Source organism: Dromiciops gliroides, chromosome 1 (assembly GCF_019393635.1).
Source record: "Dromiciops gliroides isolate mDroGli1 chromosome 1, mDroGli1.pri, whole genome shotgun sequence".
Lineage (NCBI taxonomy): Eukaryota > Metazoa > Chordata > Mammalia > Microbiotheria > Microbiotheriidae > Dromiciops > Dromiciops gliroides.
Window position 1 is genome coordinate 349,042,579 of NC_057861.1, and position 23,964 is coordinate 349,066,542.

General features: G+C 35.3%; 1 protein-coding gene across 2 annotated transcripts in view; it reads left to right on the plus strand.

The window, feature by feature from the left end:
• ADCY2 (adenylate cyclase 2) overlaps positions 1 to 23,964 on the plus strand; it is a 544,207-nt gene that overhangs the window by 21,180 nt on the left and 499,063 nt on the right. For both annotated transcript variants that reach the window (XM_043977444.1, XM_043977445.1), the window contains exon 2: positions 1,333 to 1,530. In XM_043977444.1, the coding sequence (XP_043833379.1) occupies positions 1,333 to 1,530 (198 nt within the window). The remainder of the gene's footprint in view (positions 1 to 1,332; positions 1,531 to 23,964) is intronic.

Consider the following 23,964-nt stretch of genomic DNA (forward strand, 5'->3'; position numbering starts at 1 on the left):
ATCTATAGATTCCATTATGAACCTCAGTTTTCTGTTCAGGAAACTGAAGCAGAGAGATATTATGTGACATTTTCAGGGTCACACAGCTAGTAAGTGCCTGAGGCTGGAATTGAAACTAGATCTAGACTTCAGGTCTAGCACTCTATCCATTGGGTCACCTAGTAGCTTATACAAGATTCTAAGTATAGCAAAAGAACCAAAATTTGGAATAATTATATGTAAAGGTAATAAAAACAGTAAAAATGGTTGAAGTACTGACAATTTTTGAGTTAAAAATACAATTGTATTTAAGTTCTGAGTATGAAGTTATGATCACATCACTCCACTACTCAAAACCATATTTGGCTGTCCATTTCCCACCAATTAAAATCCATTCTATATATTTCCAATTGAGAGTTCTCCACAATGTTGTTACAGTCTGATTTTCGAGCCTCATTTTGTAGTTTTCCCTGATAATTACATTATGCTATGCCCAAACTTCTTTTCATCATCTAAATTTTGTCCACAGTTTTCTTCCAAGTCTATTAGGTCTTTGCTCATGGTATTCTTTGACCCAATGGTGCCCTCTCTGCCACCTTCATCCCTTGACAAACAAGACTTCAATACTCTATTTGGTAGGCAAGAAGAGAAACCAGAAAATGAGTGTGACAGGAAACACAAGTGAAAAGTTGCAAATGACTATTCATCTATCTTGGGTTCCAAAAGTTGAGGGTTAAAGTAACAAAGCAAGATGAATTACATTAGTCTGTTCTTCTGTCTTCTCTTTATGGCTCTATTTCCAACTGCTATATTTCTAATCTCTCTTTTATCCATTTTTTAAAAAATTTAGAATATGTATGTGATTCATTATAAAGTTGATCACTTTGTATAGAGCAGCATAGTTTTCTTTTTAGAGCAAGTCAAAAAGGTTAAAATATTTTTAAAGGCAATATATAGCTGTGATTTTTTATATGCATTAATATTTTTTCTTTTATGTAAATCTAATTCTCCTCACCTGGATTAAGTTAGGTAGATTTCATTTTCCTGAATTTTATGCTTCTTTGAATTGTTTTGAGAAAAATTACTTTTTTGATTTAGTATGCATTGTATACATATGAGAACATATTTGCTTTAACACTTTACATGGTATTTCATATTGTACTATTATGCAGAAGTTGTTTCTCTTTCATATTATACTTAAGTATCCAAATGTTCAAAATAGTTAACTCTTAAAAATGGTTTTATTCTAATATTCTTTGACATTAATTAATGATCCTTTGAGTTCAACAACACAAATCATTCTTCAATCCAAGCATCTTTAAATTGATGCTTTTTTTTCCTTTCTTTTCTTAGGAAGTTCAAGATCATGTGGCATTTTTAATAACAGTTCCAACAGCCCTTGCTATTTTCTTCGCAATATTTATTCTTGTCTGCATTGAATCTGTATTTAAGAAGCTGCTCCGTGTTTTCTCTTTGGTAATATGGGTATGCCTCGTTGCCATGGGATATTTATTCATGTGTTTTGAGGGCTCCATCTTTCCTTGGGACCAGGTAAGATGTCAATTTTTTTATCTCTCTTTTTCATGATTCAATTATCACTTCTTTTCTATACTGAATACCTTATGACTCTGTATGTGGCTTAGATACTTTAAGTAGAAACCTTAGAATTAACCAAGTTGATGGAAAACCTTTTAATGAGAGATGTTTTCCTGTCAGTATAATCAAAAGAGAAATAAGAGCAACAATGACAACTTTAGTCACTATTACCTAAACCCAAGCCTTATAGACTGAAAACATATTCAACACAAATTTATGCCATCAACTTTCCTTTATGCAGATAGTTTTCTGAGGAACATCTTTTGTTAGGGAAAGAAAGAAAGATATTGGGAAAATTTCTTTTTTAAAATTATTAATTTATTTTATTTTCAATTTATGGAATAAAATAAGCATCTTCATCACATAGTATAATAAAAACATTGCACATAAAACTGGAAATCTACTATATATATCTTGATATTCCTTTTAAATATACAACAAAATTAACATGTAAATTTTGTTTTTCCTTCCCTCCCCCAACCATAGAAATGGCCACCATTAGACATACATGTGTATATGTATGTATGTATATCCATATACACACACATGTTAAATTATTCCATACACACTTCTATTTATCAGTTCTTTCTCTGCATGCAGATAGCACCTTTCTTCATATGTCCTTTATAGTTAGTTTGGTCATTTATAATGTTTAAAATAACTTATTCACTCAAAGTCATCCTTAAAACACTGCATTTCATGAAAAAGGGGTCCTTCTGAGCCCACAAATGAATAATAAAATTTTATCTGGGTGTTGTGTTACATAACTGTACTTTCTTGAGTTTGGGAGTTCTGAGCTTCAGTAGGGCTAAAGCCAATCAGATGCCTACACTGTCCAGTACCATTAAGCCCCTGGGATTTGTAGAGAGGGAAACCAGGCTACTGAATTAAGGATGAATTGTCTTATGTCACTAATGGGGTGAATCAAAGCCTTCTTTTTGATTAGCATTGGAGCCAGACCCATAAGTGGCTATTGTACTTTCAGAGAGGGGGACATAAGGAGTCTCAGATAAAAACATTAATTATTAATTTTAACCATGTATTGAAAGAGGGTTTTTTTGTAAGATATCTTCCGATATAATGAATTTTTTTTTTTGGTTTATCAATTGGCACACATTTATAGATAGGAAGAATGGAAAGACTAACATATTTTGAGTTGGGTGGTTTACAGGGATTTATTCCTCTTAGATTTATGTGAGGGAGGATTTTGAAAGGTCACCAACCTCACTCTCTCCTCCAGAGCCATTAGGGTTGAGTGGAAAGATATATATCAGGAGGACCAGAGATGGCCACTGATGTAAGGCAATTGGGGTTAAGTGACTTGTCCAGGGTGACACAACTAGTAAGTGTCTGATGTAAGACTTGAACTCAGGTCCTCCCAATTTCATGGCCAGTGCTCTATCCACTACACCACCCATCTGTCTTGTTCTATGGGTTCTATGTTCCTAAAAGCAGAGTGCAGAAGCCCCTATGAATGTATTTCCTTTTACTGGTGAACCAGAAGACACATATTTTTTTAAAGGCATTTAATCTAATAGAAAAGACAATAAAATTACAAGGAAATATCATCCTATATACATATCTTCACAGAGATCACCACACCACTGGTAGAAAAGAAATAGTATATATGACCAGAGAACATTCATGCCTCATACATATTTGGAGGTCATATGTGGTCAGGGAACATGTTTAAAAGGCCACATGGAAGTAGTTCTTATGACAGAGAACTTGCTTGGAGGGATTACACCACTGGTGGTAGATGCATGGCCAGGGCATGTGTGTGGTTGCATCAATACACATCTCTGACCAGATGTCATTGCCTTGCTTTCTGCTAATTTCTGCTCAGTACCATTTCTCAGATTGTCATTGGATATAATTGTCTTCTTCTGGGTGTTGTGTCTAATCCTCTTTTTTCTACTGGGTATCTGTTACTTGTGGTTGTTAAACTATTATTTGCTGCCATATGCTGGACTTCATCTCTTTAATCTCATCAGAGCTCTCTCCTGAGCTCTGTTGTCATCTACAGTGGCACAAGAACTCACACACTTCTCTTTGACAGAGGCCAACTGATGCTCTTTTAATGCACAGGACTGAGACACAATACCACCTAGCCAAAAATTCAACCAAAACTAGCAGAGGAGCCTGAGCTAAGATGCATTTTTAAATCTTAGCTAAGGAAATGAGGTTTCTCTTCCTCACAAAATCTTCTCTGATTGGCATGAAGAAAAATCTGGAGGAAAGAACAAAAGACTAGGTAAAGTAGACAGATCCATATATTTGTAACCTTGTTTCACATTGCACATTTTGTTTTAAATATATACCAGTAATAAAATTGTTGTACCTTTGTGCCACATTCTGGTTAGCATGAAACTTAATATTTTTCTTACATGAGAAATTCAGAGAACCATCGGAAGAGTTGTATGAAATGTTGTTGATATAAAGAGAAAAGGCATGAGAACAATACACACAATGATTCACAATAGTATGAAGTAACATTTAAAGGTGGCAGAACAGAGATCAGTTACAATGAACATTCAGCTGGTGCTAAAGAACAGATGATGAAGCAGATTCTACTTTCTTGGTAGAGATCAGGGTTTATAAGTGTGGAATGCAGTACATGTTTTCAGAAGCAAGTATTTTTTATTACTTGAATTTACTTACTTATCTTAATTTGTTCCAAACAAGAGTGTACTGGAGGGGGTGGGGGGAGGGAATGCATATCAGGAATTAATTGATGTAATTTTCTTTTAAAGTTTCAAGAAAACCTTTTTTTTTTTTTTAAAGAGGATAGCTGTCATTAAGTCTATGTACTTTTTTTAACAGTGGAAGCATAGGAGAGCTCTTGGTCTAGAATCTATTGATTTAGAATTATGTATTGGGGCAGTTAGGTGGCACAGTGGATAGAGGGCCGGTCCTGGAGTCAGGAGGACCTGAGTTCAAATCCGATCTCAGATACTTGGCACATACCAGCTGTGTGACCCTGAGCAAGTCACTTCACCCCAATTGCCTCACCCAAAAAACAATTTTGAAAAGAATTATGTGGGGGGCAGCTAGGTGGCACAGTTGATAAAGCACGAGCCCTGGATTCAGGAGGACCTGAGTTCAAATCCGGCCTCAGACACTTGACACTTACTAGCTGTGTGACCCTGGGCAAGTCACTTAACCCTCATTGCCTTGCAAAAAAAAAAGAATTATGTGGGCAAAAGAATTATTGCCCAAATTTGCTAGTTAACTGTGGCCTAGTTATTACTTTAGTTCTTCCTAAGACTGAAAATTAGAAGGAAGAAAACTGTACCTTCTCTCTGATAATACGCTGAACATTTATAGCTGAAAAGAATGAGAAGAATCACCTATAGCAGTATGTTGCTGCTAAATAAAGGATAGGAGAAAAAAAAGCATTTATCATGTGGCTACTACATGCCAGGCACTAGGCTAAATGCTTTACAAAAAATAAGATCATTTCATCGTTATACCCACCCTGGGAAATTGATGATATTATTACCTCTATTATAGCTGAGGAAACTAAAGCAGTCTGAGGTTAAGTGACTCACCCAGGGTTACACAACTAGAAAGTATCTGATATTAGATTACCTTTCCTCAAATCATTCTTTTTAAAAGATCACAGTATGTTCAATATGTTCTTCTTCAAAAATCAGGGAAGTTTGTAATATAGTCTTGAATAATGAAAATTTAATGTATGCTGAAGGAGTTAAAAGGCTAAGTTTAAGTAATTTGGATAATTAATTTAGCCTGAATTAGTGCTATGTTTTTTTTCATTGAATATTTTTAATCAAAGGCCAAGTATTCATTTTCAGGGGATCATAAAACAGATTCCTGTTCAAGTATGTGTTGAATTAGATGATCTGTGGGCTTCCTTCCAACTTCAAGTTTCAATAATTCTGTTAATATTTCATTACCTGAGGGAGATAAAGAAATGATGGATAAGAGAACTTGCAAAACAAAATGAAAAAGCAAGTATTGACGTTAAAAATTTTCTTCTGTAATCTTTCATAGTAGTCTGGTACACTGGGGAAAATTGAAAAAGTTATAAGATAAAATCCTATTTATTAATATTAATATTAAAATAGTGATTATCAGTCTACTATCAGTGCCTCATTCCAAAAAAGTTATACAGGATTAGAGTGGGTCTGAATTAAAGTTGTTTTGTGAAAAAATATTTCACTATAAAAAATTTGATTACCTATTTTTATAAAAAAGCAATAATTTGGGTAGACTTTGTTCATGAGAAAGCAGTTTTAGAATTTAAACCAATAAAAAAATAATAAGCGTTATAGTGAATGGGGTGTTAGCTAGGTAGCAAAATCTGGGTTCAGATGCCACTCCTAATGCTAACCACAGGACCCCCACCAAATCATTTCTTTTGTGTCCCTCAGACTATGGACTAGGACTTTCTATTGAAATGGGAGAGTGGTTACAATCTGCATCTATGGAAGATGTTCCCTATATGGAAAAAGATATAGATATTTGACATTTTCAAGTAACATTGATAGATTTTACTGCCTCATTCTCCTGGTATTTATTCAACCATGAGATATTTTAAGGGATTTTTTTTGTTGTTCAGATGACTTAAGCTTCAAGTGAATTTAGGCATCGTCAAATGCCTAAATGTTTACTTCGACTTTTTAAAAATAGAAAATATTCTTTAAATACATTATTCCCTTTCCCGTCTCCTAAAATAAATGCCAGCAAATATAATTGCATGCTGTTTGATATCAGCATCATCATAAATACACATTTTATATTGTATGTAAAATTGTAGGCCTCAGGAAGAAAGCTAGGGAACAAAATACATGCCTTTGCAGCAGAGGCTTTTGGGAAGCTGTTTCTGATGTTTGGCTCTATTCTGGAAAAACTGAAGCTGCTGGATATACAGCCATCACTGTTGAATTTTTTTTTTCTTCTAAAAGTTGCAGTATTCTAAGGACTGAATCTAAATCCATAGACTGCATGATATAATTGAAAGAATACTGATAAGTCAACAAGCATTTATTAAGCATCTATTATATAGGTCAGACATTTTGCTAAATAGTGAAGACAGCAAACCAGAAAAAAAAAATCCTCTGGAATCAGAGATTGTGTTCAAATATCATCTATTTTATTAATTGTATAACTGGACAGTCCTCTTAACCTACCCGGGCTTACACTTCCTCATCTATAAAAGAATGCTTGTTATGCTTATTATGGTTCTTCCTAGTTACAACTCTAATTCTGCATTATTGTTTTATTTTTTTCTGGAATTGTGATTTTTTTATTATTATAGTATCAAATATGTTACACTGGAAATTGAGAATCTCCACAATCTCACTCAGACATACCTCTACAACAGTATTTAATGTTGTGCACGTACCCATTGAAGATGTTATATTGAAGTATTGGCTGTTCCCTGACCTTATCCTGAACTCTCCCACCTCTCTTATTTTCCTTCTGTCTTTCTTTTCCTTCTAAGATCTCTGTCAGGTCCTCTGGCTTCTAAAATGCTTTGTCTAATATTTCCTCTAAAAGTGATCTGTTTTGGGGCAGCTAGGTTGCGCAGTGGATAGAGCACTGGCCCTGGAGTCAGGAGTACCTGAGTTCAAATCTGGCCTCAGACACTTAACACTTACTAGCTGTGTGACTCTGAGCAAGTCACTTAACTCCAATTGCCTCACTTAAAAAAAAAAAGTGATCTGTTTTTCAATAAATGTTCCTAGAGCACAGATATTTTTATAAAGCATAGATAAACATTTATTTATTTTATCTGTCTAAACTCCCTTAGTGGAGTGTAACTTTATTGAATACAACAACAGTGTAATTTTGTATTTCTCGAAATGTCTAAACATCAAGCACAGTGCCTTGCCCATAACAGGCACTTAATATATGTTTGTTGAATTGAATGATAACAACAACAACAACAAACTTTTATATTCACTTTGTAGTTTTATAAAGGTTTTTACACTCATATCATTTGAGGCTAACAGTAATAAATACTATTCTCATTATTGTCCTTACATAATAGATTAGAAAACTGAGGTTCAGAGAGTTTACATCATTTTGCCCCAGTCACAAAACTAGCAAGTAGAATTATGAATTTAGATCTCACAATTCCAAGTATTTTCAATGGGCTATCACAACTTCATGAAACACACATGAAAACTAGGTTTATTACAAGAAAAATGAACATGCATATAGAACCCAAAGAATTCGCAATCTATACAGACGTTTGTATTTTTATAACAGCAGGACAAAGGAAAGAGAAGATACCAGAAATCTCCACCTAAAGGGGTGTGGCATGGGAAGGGAAAAGGTGCAGTAAAGGTAGGAAAAGGACAACACCCCTCCTGAAGGGGAGGAGCAAGGTGATGGCAAAAGCCACATTCTTTTCCCTTTGGAGCTACTAGACTATAAAGAAAGGATGGTCTGCTTATCAAGAAGAGTCCCTGCTGTACAAGGATTTCTCAGTCTTGCACAGACTTACTGGCATTTGTCTTGACTTGCAAGGACACACAGGGAGTCCAATTTGGGAGGCAAACAACAAATTATGTCAGATGGGAGAGGCTTCATCCTTGACACATCCAGGGCTTTCTGCCATCTCTGGGTCCAGTGTTTCTGTAACATATGGCAACTCAAAGACAAGTTCAGGGGACCACTTAACAGCATAGAAGATTTTTTGAATATAATAGGGAAGTTTTTGCAGATTTCCTGCTAGAAGGACTATGGCATATCTTTCCACTACTTCCTTTTGCACAATGCTAGTACTATGTCCTAATATATATACCTGTTGGGCATATGGGGAGGAAGGCAGATATAATCCATCATGTTCTCTGATGGATATATTAAAGTCTTCATTTAACAGAAAGCTCCTTAGCCATAGTTGCAGACATTGCCATACTGGAGAATTGAGAAACTCTCTTGAAAAGATTTTCCTTATCTTTTAATCTCTTTGAGTTGTACTGTGAAAACCTGAGAAGTGAGAAGAGAAAGATCAAGCAGAGCAAGGATTTTAGGAAGCAAAATGATAATTTATTTGAATAAAACTTTACTTCACTTAATTAATTATGACTTTGTAAAATTCAAATGACTGTCCTGGAAGAAAACATACTATCCAAAAAGATGCCCTCCTACTTCATGTCAAGTGTCTGTCTATTAAAGGTCAATAATATTTTTACTAAATTATTTTCCCTTGATATTTGGATACAAAGTTATTTAAATTCTGAAACCTAAAATTACAAATCTAAAGAGAAGCCACAAATTAAATTTTAATTATTGCTTACTAGCAAATGTTTATTTTTTCATCATGTAGAAATAAATCAAGAATCGTGAGTATCATGAATATCAATCTATCCACCTGCCTAAGCAGATTTACCTGAGAGTCAAGAGAACTTTAAGAATTAATGCCAAGGGTTTGGTGAATGAAGATTTGCCATTGGATAATCAAACCCTGGGATGGTGTCCTTTTCCTTACCATTTTGAGGATATCTTCATGGAAATGACTGTTACCTAATATTGTCTTTGGTACATATCATAGCATAACAAATTGTTTTCTTTTCATCTCTGTGTATGTATTCTGAGTGAATGTATGACTGTGTATTTCAAATGAAGATTATTCAATTTCATCTAGATATTTAGCTTGAAGATTGACACTGAAGACAAGGCAGTTACTTTTTGGCTTGTATAACCTCACTCCGCTCTGGATTTTGGTACAATGCAAAGAGTTCTAGTTTTGGAATCAGAAGAAGTAGAGTAAAATTGTAGTTCAGATGTTTACTACTCCTTTGATATTGGACCAATCATTTAAACTGCCTGGGCCTCAGTTTCTGTCTGTAAAATTAGGTGTTGAACTTGATGACTTTTGACATCCTTTCTAGTTTTATATCTATAATCCTGTGATTTGTTTTCATATGACTATTATACAGTAGAATGAATACCAGTTCTGGACATAAAGGACCTGGGTTCAAACTTCCCACCGATATTCAAAGTGTGGGAAAGTCATTTAACCTGACTGGGGTTCAGTTTCCTCTTCTATGAAATTAAGCTATTGAACTAGATTACTGTGAGGTACTTTCCAAAACTATATATATGATTATGAATATTCATTCCAAATTTTGAAAGGAAGAAGGGGGCAGGTGATGTGGCTAAAGTCATTGACCGCTATGAATACAGCCTATAAATGAGCTTGTAGAAAACTCCCACACTTCACCATAAACAGATAAGAATATTTAATCGGGTTTATGTTTGGCTCTAGTTTTTTAAAAATTTCTTTTGTAGTTATTGATTATTGGATTACTTGACTAAAATTTTCAGTCTTGAGAAATTTATTTCAGCTCTCAGTACTTAATAAAAGAAAAAGTGCTAAAGATCATCATAAAATACATTAATGGTTATTAATCATCATAATATATAAAGACTAATATCTTGTTTTACAAAAAAGAGGATTTCTTCATGTTTTCATCTAGAAAGATCCAAAATAACTCAATATGTGCTTACGTGTATTTTCTTACAAAAATTGGTGTGTAAACATTTTCTTTTTGATGAAGAAGAAAATAAAAGAAAATGCAGGCTTCTGCTAGCCTTTGGAAGGACTTGGTTTGCTTTTGTTAAAAGAAATTATTCAGAATGCCATACAAGTATACATTTACTATATGAATAACCTGATTATTAAATGAAGAGGAAGAAAACTAACCAGAGGTGCTATCACTTCACCTCCAAGAATCCAATTATTTATAACTGAGTGATTACTCTTGTGGTAAATGTTTTTTCAGAGACAAGAAACCAAAGAAATCAAATGGGTCAATTAAAAAAAATATATTTTGCACCCAAAAATGCACATTTCATGTAATATAAGTTATGTAATTGAAATGTCAGAAATAGGTATGTTTGACCAAAGGCAAACTTGGCTTAAATATTCTGTATAATATAACTTTAATTGTGAAGTGAAAAGCTGATAATTTTAACTTTCCTTACCATAATGTTATATTCAATTAAATAAGCACCTACTGCATACCAGACACTATGCTAGGTGCTGAGAAGAAGAGAAACATTAAATGTTCTGTCTGTATGTGTTTCTTTTTTTCTCTGTCTCTGTTTCTCTCTGTCTCTTTGTCTCTGTCTCTGTATCTGTCTCTCTGTCTGTCTCTCTCTCAAATTTACATTGCTATCAATGTCTACAACACACTTACCTTTGTCACAATTTTCAGAATGCCTGAATGAGTCTGGTCCATTTGTAGTCCTTGTAACCTTTCCACTCTATCCTTACCCATGAAAAGTGATAATTTTATTAATGGTGATCATGATCATGATCATGATCAATGACTATAAATTTATTTCTACACTGATCTTTAGCCATTTTTGCTAAGCACCGAATGCTGAGATATTTTTGTCTCTGAAAATTTGATTCAACTAAACCAGTAACTATTAACTACAAAGGAAATAATATAAATATATGGCACATAAACAAAAATTGTTTCTACTCTATCTCCTTTTTTTTCTATATTTCCATAGTGACTGAAATTTTTTCTCTATACAATACAATGTCTACCTTTATGCATTTTCCCACCAATGGCTATAGGCATTCCTTCTCCCCTTCCCTGGCAATCTTATGGAGATTTTAGGAAAATGTTAGTTTGGAATGAAAGGGGAAGAAAAGGTTGAAAGGAATTGACTAATGATCATATTTTTTTCATGTTTTATTAACTTTAAAAAAAAAACATTAACTACATTTATTTTCTCTTCTTACCAATTCCTCCCCTTTGGGAACTGGAGGGTTATAACAAACATTCGTAATAAGATTGCTATAAGAAAAGATGAAAGGAACATATTCAGAGAAGCCTGGGGAGACTTGAATGAACTCATGCAGAATGAAGTAAGAACTGGGAGATACATTTCTGCAAGATCAAGTCCCTGTGGTTGTTTTTTAAACTCTCTGTAATTAGGTCAGCTTTCTGGTCAGAGAAGGCAAATAATCAATTAACTTATAAGGGATTTGAATTAAAAAAAACATGTCCTTAGGCTGGCATTGATAACGCCTCACTCTGAGGGTTGTTGTGAGAATAAAATGCTATGTTTCCAAGCACTTAGCACACTGCCTGACACGTGGTATGTAATGAATGCTGGTTTCTTTCCTTCCTTCTATTTAAGGCCCTCTAAAATCTGATCAGGCCCTTCCATTATAGTCTTATTTCATAGTTCTCCCCACCTATCAGCCAGGCTAAAATAAGTATAGTTTTCTTCAATCTGATCCTAACTTCTCTTGCCTATGGGTGTTTGCATTTGCTACCCCTCCCTCTATGCTTAGAATACACTCCCTCTACAGTGATTTCCTTAACTCTCCAAAGTTTTGCAGATGGGAGGAAAGCATCTTCTAGGCTTCTTATACATCTGTTACTAACTCATTTTAAAGAGCAAAAGTTTCACTGCCATCTCAGTACTTTAGCATTTTTTGTGAATTACTCCTTATGCTTAACAAGTGACTTTATGAAACACATACATATCTTAGAGATGTTCTGCTGCTGTCTGGGAGACTTTGTAAGCAAAGAAGATGTTTTTAACCTCCAGCCAGGTTTAAAGAGGAGAGGAAGAAATTTGGAAATTTTTGGTACAGCACCAACTTCCCAGGAAGGAATAATCCAGAGTTTAAAATATTTCCCATTAAGAGTTGCTAGGCAACATCTCATTCAGCCTTACCTGTATTTAGTATTTCAAATTTCCTTTTCTCAGCAGCAGCTAATATCAACCCCACCTAGTTCATAAAGTAAGGAGCAAAGTACAGACCTTCAAAACAAATAAAAAATTTCATGCAAGAGTTTTAAGTTTGATTTCTATGTTTAGGGTAACCAAATAATGAAATATCATCCATTTTTTTCATGACAGCTCTAAGATTATTTTTGATATTTTATTTGTTTATTTATTTAGAATTTTTCCCAACCTTACATGCAAAAACAAATTGTAACATCAATTTTTAAGATTTTATGTTCCAAATTCTCATCTTTCCTCCCTATTCCCACCTTAAGAACTCAAACAATTCAATATTATACATGTGCGGTCACATAGCAGACAAAAATACTTTAGAAAAAGGAACTAACAACAACAACAACAAAATATACCTCCACCCCTCCTCAAAAGTGTTTTGCTTCTGATTGCCCCTCTCCCAATCTGCCCTTCCTTCACCCTTCCCCCCTTATCCCTTTCCCCTCCCACTTCCCTGAAAGGCAAGATATATTACTATACCCACTTGAGCGTGTGTGTTATTCCCTCTTTGAGTCAATTCTTATGAGAGTGAGGCTCATTCACTCCCCAACTCATCCCCCATCTTCCCTTTCACTCCATAAGCTTTTTCTTGCTTCTTTTATGTGAGATATTTTGTCCCATTCTAACTCTCCCTTTCCTTTTCTCCCAATGCAATCCTCTCACCCCTTAATTTTATTTTAAAGATGTCATCATGGGTCAGATAGGTGACACAGTGGACAAAGCACCCACTCTGGACCCAGGAGAACCCCATCCCAAATCTGGCCTCATAAATAAGACACTCCCCAATTGCACAACCCTGGACATTCACCCCCAACCTGCAATGCCTCCCACAAAAAAGATAAACAAAGGACAAATTTTATATATATATATATATATATATGTACACACATATATATCTTCCCTTCATAATCAATTTCCACTCGTGCCCTTTGTCCAAATTTATTGCTTTCATCTGTCTTAATATTGAGAGAGTTCTTATGAGTTAGAGGTATCATCTTCCCATGTAGGAATGTAAACAGTTAAACCTTTTAACATCCCTCATTATTTCTTTTTCCTGTTTACCTTTTCATGCTTCTCTAGGTTCTTGTATTTGAAAGTCAAATTTTCTATACAGTTTAGGACTTTTCATAATGAATGCCTGAAAGACCTCTTTTTCATTGAAGTCCCATTTTTTCCGCTGAAAGATTATACGCAGTTTTGCTGGGCAGGTGATTTGGGGTTGTAATCCCAATTCCTTTGCCCTCTGGAATATCATATTCCATGCCCTCCAGTCATTTAATGTAGAAGCTGCTATCCTATGCTAACCTGACTGTGGCTCCAAAATAATAGAATTGTTTCTTTCTGGCTGCTTGCAGTATTTTCTCCTTGACCTGGGAGCTCTGGAATTTGGCTATAATATTCCTGGGAGTTTTCATTTTGGGATCTCTTTCAGGAGGTGGTCAGTGGATTCTTTCAATTTCTATTTTATCTTCTGCTTCTAGAATATCAGGGCAATTTTCCCTAACAATCTCTTGGAAAATGATGTCTAAGCTCTTTTTTTGATCGTGGTTTTCAGGTAGTCCAATAATTTCCAAATTATCTCTGCTGGATCTATTTTCCAGTACAGTTGTTTTTCCCAGGTGATATTTCACATTGCCTTGTATTTTTTCCATTCATTTGGCTTTACTTTATTGTGTCTTTATTTCCCATAAAGTCATTAGCTTCCATTTGTTCAATCCTAATTCTTGGTAATTATTTTCTTCAGAGAGCTTTTCCATTTGTCTTTTAAAGCTGTTGACTTTTTTTCATGATTTTCCCACATCACTCTCATTTCTCTTTCCATTTTTTCTTCTATCTCTCTTACTTTATCTTCAAAGTCCTTTTTGAGCTCTTCCTTGGCCTGAGAGCAATTTATATTTTTTCTTGGAAGCTTTGGATTTAGGAGCATTGACTTTGTTATCTTCTTGTGAGGGTATATTTTAATCTTTCTTATCACCAAAGAAACTTTTTATAGTCCATATTTTTTTTCTGTCTGTTCATTTTGCCAGCCTGTTCCTTGACTTTTAACTACTTCTCAAAGTGTGGCACTGCCTCTAGTAAGTGCTGTCCCAAAGTTCAGGGTACAATTTAAGGAGAGGCAGGTTCTTCACTCCCCTGGTCTGTGCTGTGGTTTGAAAATATTCCCAGGCTTGCTTGCATAGTGAGTTCTGCCTCACTATGGTTGCTAGCTTTGTGTGTGCCCATGCCCCTCCCCAACCTGGGCCCACCACTCAATACTGCTACCTGGTTTCCAGCACAGGCAAGACAACTGAGGTCCACCTCAAGGCCAGCAGCAATGACTGTAATCTCTCCCAGCCAGCTGCATGACCCTCTCACCAGACAGTGAGCTGAGTTTCAGAAGCAGCTGCAGCTGCTGCCAATTCAGAAGCTCAGGAGATCTCCTTCTCTGGTGCAGCCTGCCTGGGGCTAGATCTGTGTTGGTGTCGCCTGGGTCTGGGCTCCACTCCCACCACCACACAACAGACTTTTCATGCCTAACCTTCGAATCCATAGTGTGATGCAAAATGATTTCACCCTGTCCTTTTGTGGGTTCTACTCCTCCAGGAATTGCCTTATGGCATTATTTGGAGGATTTTTGAAGTGATCATGTGGGAAACTCTGAGAGGTTACTACCTTTGCTCCATCATCTTGGCTCTGCCTTGGAAGTCTCTCCAACAGCTCTAAGATTAAAGGGAATTATTCATTAATAATATTTTGTAACTAAAATATTTTTCCTTTCAGAGTTTCCTTCATCCACATTGTTGACTAATATTCCTAAATAAAATTATTTTCCCCTCTTTCTTCTAGGCCTTTATCTCTTTCTCCCAAGAGAGTATAAGCTTCTTGAGGGTAATAACTATTTTTTATCTTTGTTTTGTTAGACACAGTGTTCTACACTAGCTCAGTACCTTGCAATCAGGTTGATGATTTAATTTAATTATATTTTGTGTACTCAGCTTTGTGTGTTCCCAAAGCTCCTTTAATATAGTACTTGGCATATTATAGCTACTCAATAAATATCATTTTAATTATCTGACTGATTATTACTTAATAAGCAGGTGGATAACAATTTCATGTTTTATTCTTCAGTGTATCTCCTCCCATGCTGTGGAAGCCTAATAAATGTTAGGGTGCACTTCTCATCTGCCTTCAAATTGAGGTTGGACTAAATAGCTTCATTTGCTATTGTTTAATATAGAAGTTCCCACAGGAAATTCTTTTAAAATTTGCTTTAGCTATTCTTAATTTGCTTTCTACTCCTTGAAACACATGAGTCAAAAGAATTAGTGATCATCCAGAACAAATTTATCCCCCATCAGACACTTTCTTTACTTTTCTCATACATACTTCTCTTTGAATCACTTATCACTCAGGCAATGTCATCAGGAAGATATGGAAAGCCATTTCAAATTTGTGATATCTATTACAGAGCTTAAGCCTCAAATTGGTTTTCTGGCATCTGTTCACAATAACACTGCTTACTCTTGTGTGTAAAGGATTACAGATATTACTGGTAGGAGAGAAACAAATGAAACTATGAGAATAAAGCTTACCTTCCATATATAAAAAGAAACAGAATAAGGCAAAGGACTTATTCAGTATAGTTCAGAAAACTTGGCTTACTCATATAATTCAACTCCCTAGTAATCATTTTCCCCTGCAGAAGTGGGAGTTTTCTGGTGGATGAATCAGTAGAAGTAATGTAACGAACCTCAATGTCATTGATAGGACCAGAAGGAAGGTGTTTTTTTTTTCTTTTCTGGTAATCAGAGAGGATACCCTAGTGGTATTCTTCCCTGTGGCTTCCCCTGAGGCAGACATTTTTTGTTAATCCTTCAAGGTTTGTAGAAAAAGCTAAAGACTTCCCTTAGACTACTGAAGAAAGAAAGCTTCCTTACTAAACACTATAGAATTCTTCACTACAAGGAGATTAGGTAAGCATTCCCTTCTGATTCTTCTTCTCAGCACCAAATGAGACTTTGTCATCATAAGACCCACAACTAAGCAAGGGCATTAAAGAATGGCTATTTTCCCAGATGCACTTCACAAAAGTTAGAACAGAGTTATTGAGAAGTATATAATCATGTATGCTCAGTAACATAGACTGGAGCCAGTGTTATCAAAACCCTAGGTCTGTGGAAGTGTGGTCAGTTTAAGCTTGAATTTAGTTTCTCTTAAAGGAACCCAAATTATTACAGACTGATGGATTCTTGACCAGGCAATTTTCTCTTTCTTACATACATGTGTACCCAGTTCAATCCTTCCCAGACTCAATCTTCCATAAAGGAAGATACCATATTTTCACATATTGATAAATGAGAAGGGGATACCTGTCTTATGATTTATAGAGATTGATTCCTTGGAGGTTGACTAAGAATAACTATCCTGACTACAGAATGCACTCCTCAAGGCATGACCCTGGTCCAGCAACAGATCACCAGCTGAAGAGCTTACATCTTTTGCTTTCCCTTTTGCACTGAATTGAGAAGCTATGATGAACGAATATCACCTATTCTGCCTCTTGTCAGTCATTACCAAATGAACAAATGCTTCTCCTCCCTCCTAGCCATATTCCTCCAAAGTACTAAATGGAGTACTAAATAGTACTAAATGTAAAATAGAATTTGCTCATCTCTTTCAAGGCAGAATGTTTGACCAAGGATATCTGTACTCTGTTAGCAATGTGAGTTACTCTATTTCATTCTATTTGATAACAGTTTCTCTGGATTTTAATTTGGTTTTTCCTGTATACAAAGGACAGGAGATGGAAAATTTACCAGAGACAATCTATATGATAGAAAAGAATTTCAAAAGAAAGAAAGAAAAAAGAGGGCAATTTCATTTAACCTCTTAAGAAAGAGCAGCATTGTTTTTCCAATAAAGGGGTACTACAATGACCTCTCTATTGCTTACACTAATACTTTGTATGTTCAGGCAGGAGATAACTAATTCTTTACCTTCATATGTTCTTTAACTTATGAACTTGGTACTAACCTTTATATAATAAAGAGCAGATCCTCCTTAGGAAATGTAATTTAATGGATACCCATGGACTTTTTTTTTCATTATATTGACCTCATTCTTTGGTTGGAAAGAAGATGAAAATTATGAAAAATTTACAACAGGGATGGAAATTCCTTCACCTTGTAGAATTCTGGCATGTTGGATTTCAGGTTAGTTCTATGGTTTTATGAGTTTTCCATTTACTCTAAGATATTGCTATAATCACATTCTGTTCTTTCCCCTACTTTTCTCCTATAAAACTTTCACCAAACAAAACACTTTGTAATTTTTTTTAATCTCATGGATAGGCAACTCTTAAAATTCAAGTGATAATTATATAATTTATAGATTAACTTTTTTGGGGGGCCATTTATAGATTATCTTAATACCTTCAGTCTGTCACCCTCAACCCTAATCCATGCCCAACTTTGAAGAATTTCTTCATTTTTTAGTGATTCTATCATATCTTAGAGAAGATGAGTAGGAAAAGTTGCAATTAAAATCAGCAACATTTGTGACTTATCAGTAATTCTTCTAAAACAGACTCAGAGAATTCTGCAGTTTTCTGAGTGAACAGATATATCTTGTTCTTTATCGTGTAATTTCTACCTCTTCTCTAAGCATTCCAGGACTGTGATGTTAAAATCACTCCATTGGCCCTGATGGTTTAAAAAATGCCATAAAAATCTTTGAAGATCTTTTCTATTTTGCTTATGTTTATTGTGCTTCTTCAATTTTTATCTTTAAATGCCCTGGGTTATTATAAACTAAATTGGATCTCTCACTAAGAGTGATGGTTTTGTCCTTTGTTTCTATTTTAAATAGAAAAATTTCCCTTCTATTTAATGAGATAGTGACCATTATCTTTATTCATGTTTCTTCATAATATTTTAACAAGTTTTTGTGTTTAAAACAGCATTGCCCTGGATGGCCATATCTGTCCACTTGTCTAATTAAGTCAAGTGGTTACTGATCAAGGCAATTTTCAGGTTCTTTTGGTCTCCTTGTATTACAAATAATTTACACCACTTGAAAACCTGTAAGAAATTACTGGCCTGTCTTTCTGTTTGTTCTATTGCCATATTCCATTTTCCATCATAAATAATGTGTTAAAAAGTCAGGGTGGAGTTAAATTATGCATCATATTTTTCTACTTCCTTTATTAATTTTTCTAGTTTGGTATTAACTTTGGTCTTGTTCCTGTAAGCTAATGATATAATTTTACACAGAGAGCTAATTCACAAATGACTCCAACTTCAATACCCAGTGTTTTCCTGTCTATTAAAATATAATTAATTTCATTTTGGGGGAAAATGTTTGGTGCTCACCATATTCAGTACCTTTTGTTTCTTTTCTCTAGCAAAGTATTCATGACATATAAACCACAGGCTTCTTTGTAGACTACACATTTTTTATCTCTCTCACTCTTTTTACTCCAAATCCATATTATTTTCAACTATTTTCTCACTCTTCTCACCTAACCTTACATTTGCAATGAATTCACCCGATGTCAAACTTGTTGAATATTATAATTTTCATATGCATTCTCCTATGAGATAATAAACAGATCAGAGATATCAATAATATCCCCTAAAATTTGTTCACCCAGATCAGAGAAGGCTATTTCTGCCTCTCTCACCAGAAGTATGTACCTCACAGAAACCAGAGCAGAGAATGGATAGGAAAAAAATATAATATCAATTTAATATTTTATGCCAAGAAGAAATGTAATACTTGATCACGTGGAGACTCTCCTCCTAAGAAGAGAGCTCAGAGACTCCCCATTTCTGATGGTATATGTGGTGGTTTTTGTCCATTGATTTCAGCACATTGTCAGTTTCTGTGATACAGAAACAAAGGCAATTTAACAATTTCATTTATAACAAGTATGGAGGAAATACTGAAGCATCATGAAAAGATTACAGGATTCCAAAAAAAGAGTTTGGCAAGGATCAGGATGTTGAGATCTCCATCAGATAGGGACTTACTATGCTGATGGAAAAGAGGTCACTAGGTAGGGTCTTTTATCTGCTATCTAGGTTCAGTTTGAAGTTCAGTTGAAGGACATTTTACTTCTATTAATCCTATTAATCTGGGGTTTCATAAAAATACTTTTGGATAATGTACCTCCATCAAAATCGAGATGATATATATATTCATATTAACAAACTATATAGAGATATAATTTTAGTGTCTTTTTAAGTACTTCATAGAATGTCTCTTCCTCTTCACCCTCTATAGTAGATCCTCATGTATATCATGCCATTGCTTTCTTAGTGATCTTTTCTACAAATTCTTACAAAACGAATTGCAACATGACCAAATGTGGCAGGCATTAATGTCCTTTTTTGCTCCTCAGTATACAATAAAACTGTTTCCTCTATTTCCTTTTCACAGAGAACCTGTGAGTACCCTTCAATTTGTTTACCACTTCCTTTTCATATTTTTCTTTATAATGAGATTGTCAAGATGGATATGATTCAATTCCTCTAGGAATATGTTTACTCAATATTTGGGTGAGGATCTCACATTTAAAATAGCAACAGATAGATGAAATCAATAACCTAACTTCCACTATACCGTTTTCTGTAACTCTGTCATTGCTGTTGCAGAATCTGAAAAGGGCCTTACACAAGTAAAGACACATTTAAAATTTATACAACTAGAAAAGGTTTTATTTTTTAAATACATTTTTTTAATCTAGTTAATATGAAAATAGTCAACATTCCTGGCTAGTGTGTCCTAACATGAAAAAAAGAGACCAAAATTGTAAATAAAGCTTTTCTAATAAAATTATCTATACAATAATTTAAATAATTAGTTTAAAATAGAAAATTTCACTTGGAGTATTCAAACTTTAAAAATATCAGGGTATGTAATTAAAAGGAAGGTGGTTTGGTGCAACCAGATCTCAAGTGATTGCAAAAAATCATCACACTTATATGTAGTGGCATGAAAGAAAACTTTATATGTGCATATTAATATATATACACACATGTATGTATGTATGTATGTGTGTATGTATGTATCTCAGTACAATAATCTAGGTAAGTAAAGCCTAGAAATAGATGTGAACAGCGACATAATTTTGGATAAACCTAAGAACACACATTTCTGGGGGAAAAATTTAGATTTTCTTTAGTTCTTACTTGTCAAAACTTTGATAATTAGCATATAAACATTTCAAAAATAGATTTGCTCTACACAATGTCTCCCCCCCATCATTAAATGGAAATGAAGAATTCTCCAGTTTTTAGTAACTGGTAGAAGCCTGGAGCATGAATTCTGGCAGAAAGGCAGGAAAGACTCACAACACTCTTAGCATATCCTGAACTAGAATAAAATGTGATTAGCAAATATTTAGCAAAATAAAATTAAAATAAAACATAGGTAACATTACATTTTAAAACTGTCAATATTCAGCCTGTAGTGATCTTTATGTATGGCTTAGTGACTTCCATTTCTGTTTGAGTTTTAATATACCCAGTAGAATGTATGGCCTGAAGAAGTCAATGGCTGGGGGGTTGTAAAAAGGTAATTTTTTTCTTACCATTCTTACTTTGGGCTTCATTTCTATTTTCTCTTCATCCCCACCAATGTCAGCTATAATCATGAAAGAAATCTGTTCTATTATTGCACTGATATATCCCGTGATTTTCCTGTAACTCCTATAGTCTAACCCTTATTCTACCCTGTTTCTCCAAATGAGTGAAGAGAGCTATTTCCACCACCACCCCAATCTCAGTGTTCTCTTGGCTAAACATCCAAAGTAGTTTCTACTTTGTTTCTACAGGATGGGTTTTGAAGACCACAGACACAGGCTAGTTGTGGTGAGGTGAGAGGTATAGTGAGGGTCTGTGAGGGGGATCAAGTAAGAAAGAACTTTCTAACAATTCTAGATATACAAAAATTAATGAGATTTTTTTGATACTTGGTGAGGTTCCCATAACTACAGGTCTTTGAGGAAACATTGCATGGTCACTTTTCTATATTTACTGCTCTACTGTAGAAATAAACAACATCAACAGGTTGCCAAATGACAAAATAAGTTTGAAACAACCCCTTCTCATTTTAGCCTGATGCTTTAACTAGGCAAGTACAGCACTCAATCAATCCAAAGACTTTAAACTAAATTGGAAAAAGCTCTGAAAGCCATTTGATGAAGTGAAAGGATGCCAGACTAAATACGTCTGTTCTAATTGGCCTTGGGATTTTATTATTCCCTCTGGCTCTGGCATAACAGCATAAAGTTAATTGGAATGGAAGGCTTTTTTGTCAGTCAGTCAACAAGAATTTATTAACAGACTACAATGAACCAAGAACTTCGCTGTGTTTTTAATCCCAGAAATTAGAATGTGTGGCTTTTAAGCACATAATTGAGGAAAAACTATCTTGGAGTGGGGCTGAGGAAGGAGAAACCTTTACTTTGGCCAAATCTTCTCCTACCCATTGCTTTTGACTAGAGAAGAAGTTTCCCCTTTGAAGGGTCTAGGAGATATTGCATGTCCTATATTCCTAATGGTGCACTAAATGATGTCACTGGACTAGCTGACAGTAATGTCTATATTGTTTTGGATAAAAGGACAGACTGGATACACAGATTTACGTACAAGGAGATCAACAAAAAGATTGTACTCTGCTTAAGGGGTTTCCCACAACTGGGAAAATTACAACTGGAAGCCAAGAAGTATAAGCTCTTTGCCACATGGGCTCTTTAAATTTGAGTCCACTTAACCCGAGATGCCATATACACTTGTGGAAGTGTATGTCATAGACCTTCGAGGGGAGAGTGTTTTGTACTAACTGGTTTTATTTAGTAAATACCCCTCTTTTTTTTTTTTTGGTGAGGCAATCGGGGTTAAGTGACTTGCCCAGGGTCATACAGCTAGTAAGTGTCAAGTGCCTGAGCCCAAATTTGAACTCAGGTCCTCCGGACTCCAGTGCTGGTGCTCTATCCACTGTGCCACCTAGCTGCCCCTTAACCCTCTTCTTAAAAGCTCCATAAGCCTGACTAAATGATTCTTGACTGATAATCTTTGAAGAAAGTACATCAATGGGGGCTTAAGTTAAGGAAATTAAAAGAGTACTCCTATAACTCTAAAGAAGAGATGAGGCCAAGCTTGGGTGACTAGACTTATCGCTGGAAATGAGAATTCACTTGAAGGGCTTACTTGGAATACATGTGTATAAGGTTACCTCTCAACTTAATTTAAACTCTAAAAGTTCTAAGTATTCACATTGTGTTTATTGAAATTCTCTATCGTTTCACTTAAGTTATTGTATCATATTGAAGTAATGTATTGTGAAAAAGAAATCATGTAGAGATCAAAGTTTCAATTGCTTTAAAATTTTTCACTAAGGTAAAATGAATAAAGGCAAGATTGTTAAAACTTTACAGTTTACTATAACTGCAATTAAAATGTCTTATCCTTTGAATTAAAACAATATAGCAGGAAGTACAGAAACTTTCTATTAAAAGTAGTACTTATGAAGAGAACTTTTATGTTGATTGCCAAATATAAAAATTGTGGTTTCCTATTTTCAATTTTCAGAAATCAGTTTTCATCTAGACAACTACCAGGTTAGGATAGTGTATTAGGGAAGTATTTAAGAAGGAAATGGCATGTAAGCATGGCCTTCATGTGCTCCAGCTAGATGAGATATGGGTAAGGACATTTTAGGTATAGGCATTAAGGAACAAAAGAAGACAATAGTAGTAGTAGGCTTCCATCAGTCTTGGACAACCATGGATCAGCACCCTGAAGAGCCACAGGCCACAGTGTGGCTGTGCAGTCTGATACAGGAGCTGCAGCTCCTGAATGACTTATAACTGGTAACTGCCGCATCCCGTGTTGTATCTACCCCATGAGGAGTAGCTGAAGGGTCCTCTCCAGGGAGCTGGCCTGGGCAGATCAATATGGAAAACAAGCTATTGCCCATGCAGCAGCAGGTTTTCCCTCTCTGCAAAATTGGTGGATCCAAAAGGAGAGGCAGAACCAATACAGTTTGGCACCAGTGCCGCTGCAGGAGTTGTCAGAGGGATGTGATGTCCAACATCCAACTGCCTAAGGGACTCTGACTCCTGATTTTTCCTCAGGGTTAACTCCTGAAGCCTTTCCCAATATGAGTATAGCCGCCAGGCAGTGAAGGTTTAAAATCAGGGTTTCCTTCCCCTAGGTGGGTTGCCTGCCAAGGCTAATGAGCCCCACCTGCCCAAAGCGACTGGTTTTTAAGGTGCCAGTGACTCGCCTTCACCCCTTCTCCTATTATTGGAAACAGTTCCGCCATGAGAAGGCAGGAGTTGGGCTTCGGTTGTCAGAGGCTATTTGAGATGCATGCCATTGGAGCATTTTATAGAGTGGGAGCTTATCCCCACTCCCACCCCAGCATGACAAACCTTTGGAACCAAAAGAAGACAATAAGTTCTGAGAATGGTGAGTGGAACAGTTTGTCAGTCAATGTGTATATGAAGGAGAGTAGTATGAAATGAGTTTTGTAAAGGTCAGAGGCAGATTGTGGAGCACCTTGAATTACAGGCTAAGGAATTTTCACTTTTTTCAATAGCCAATAGTGAGCCATTGAGTGATTTATCAGAGGAAGGAGGGATAGGAATTGGGGTAGGGG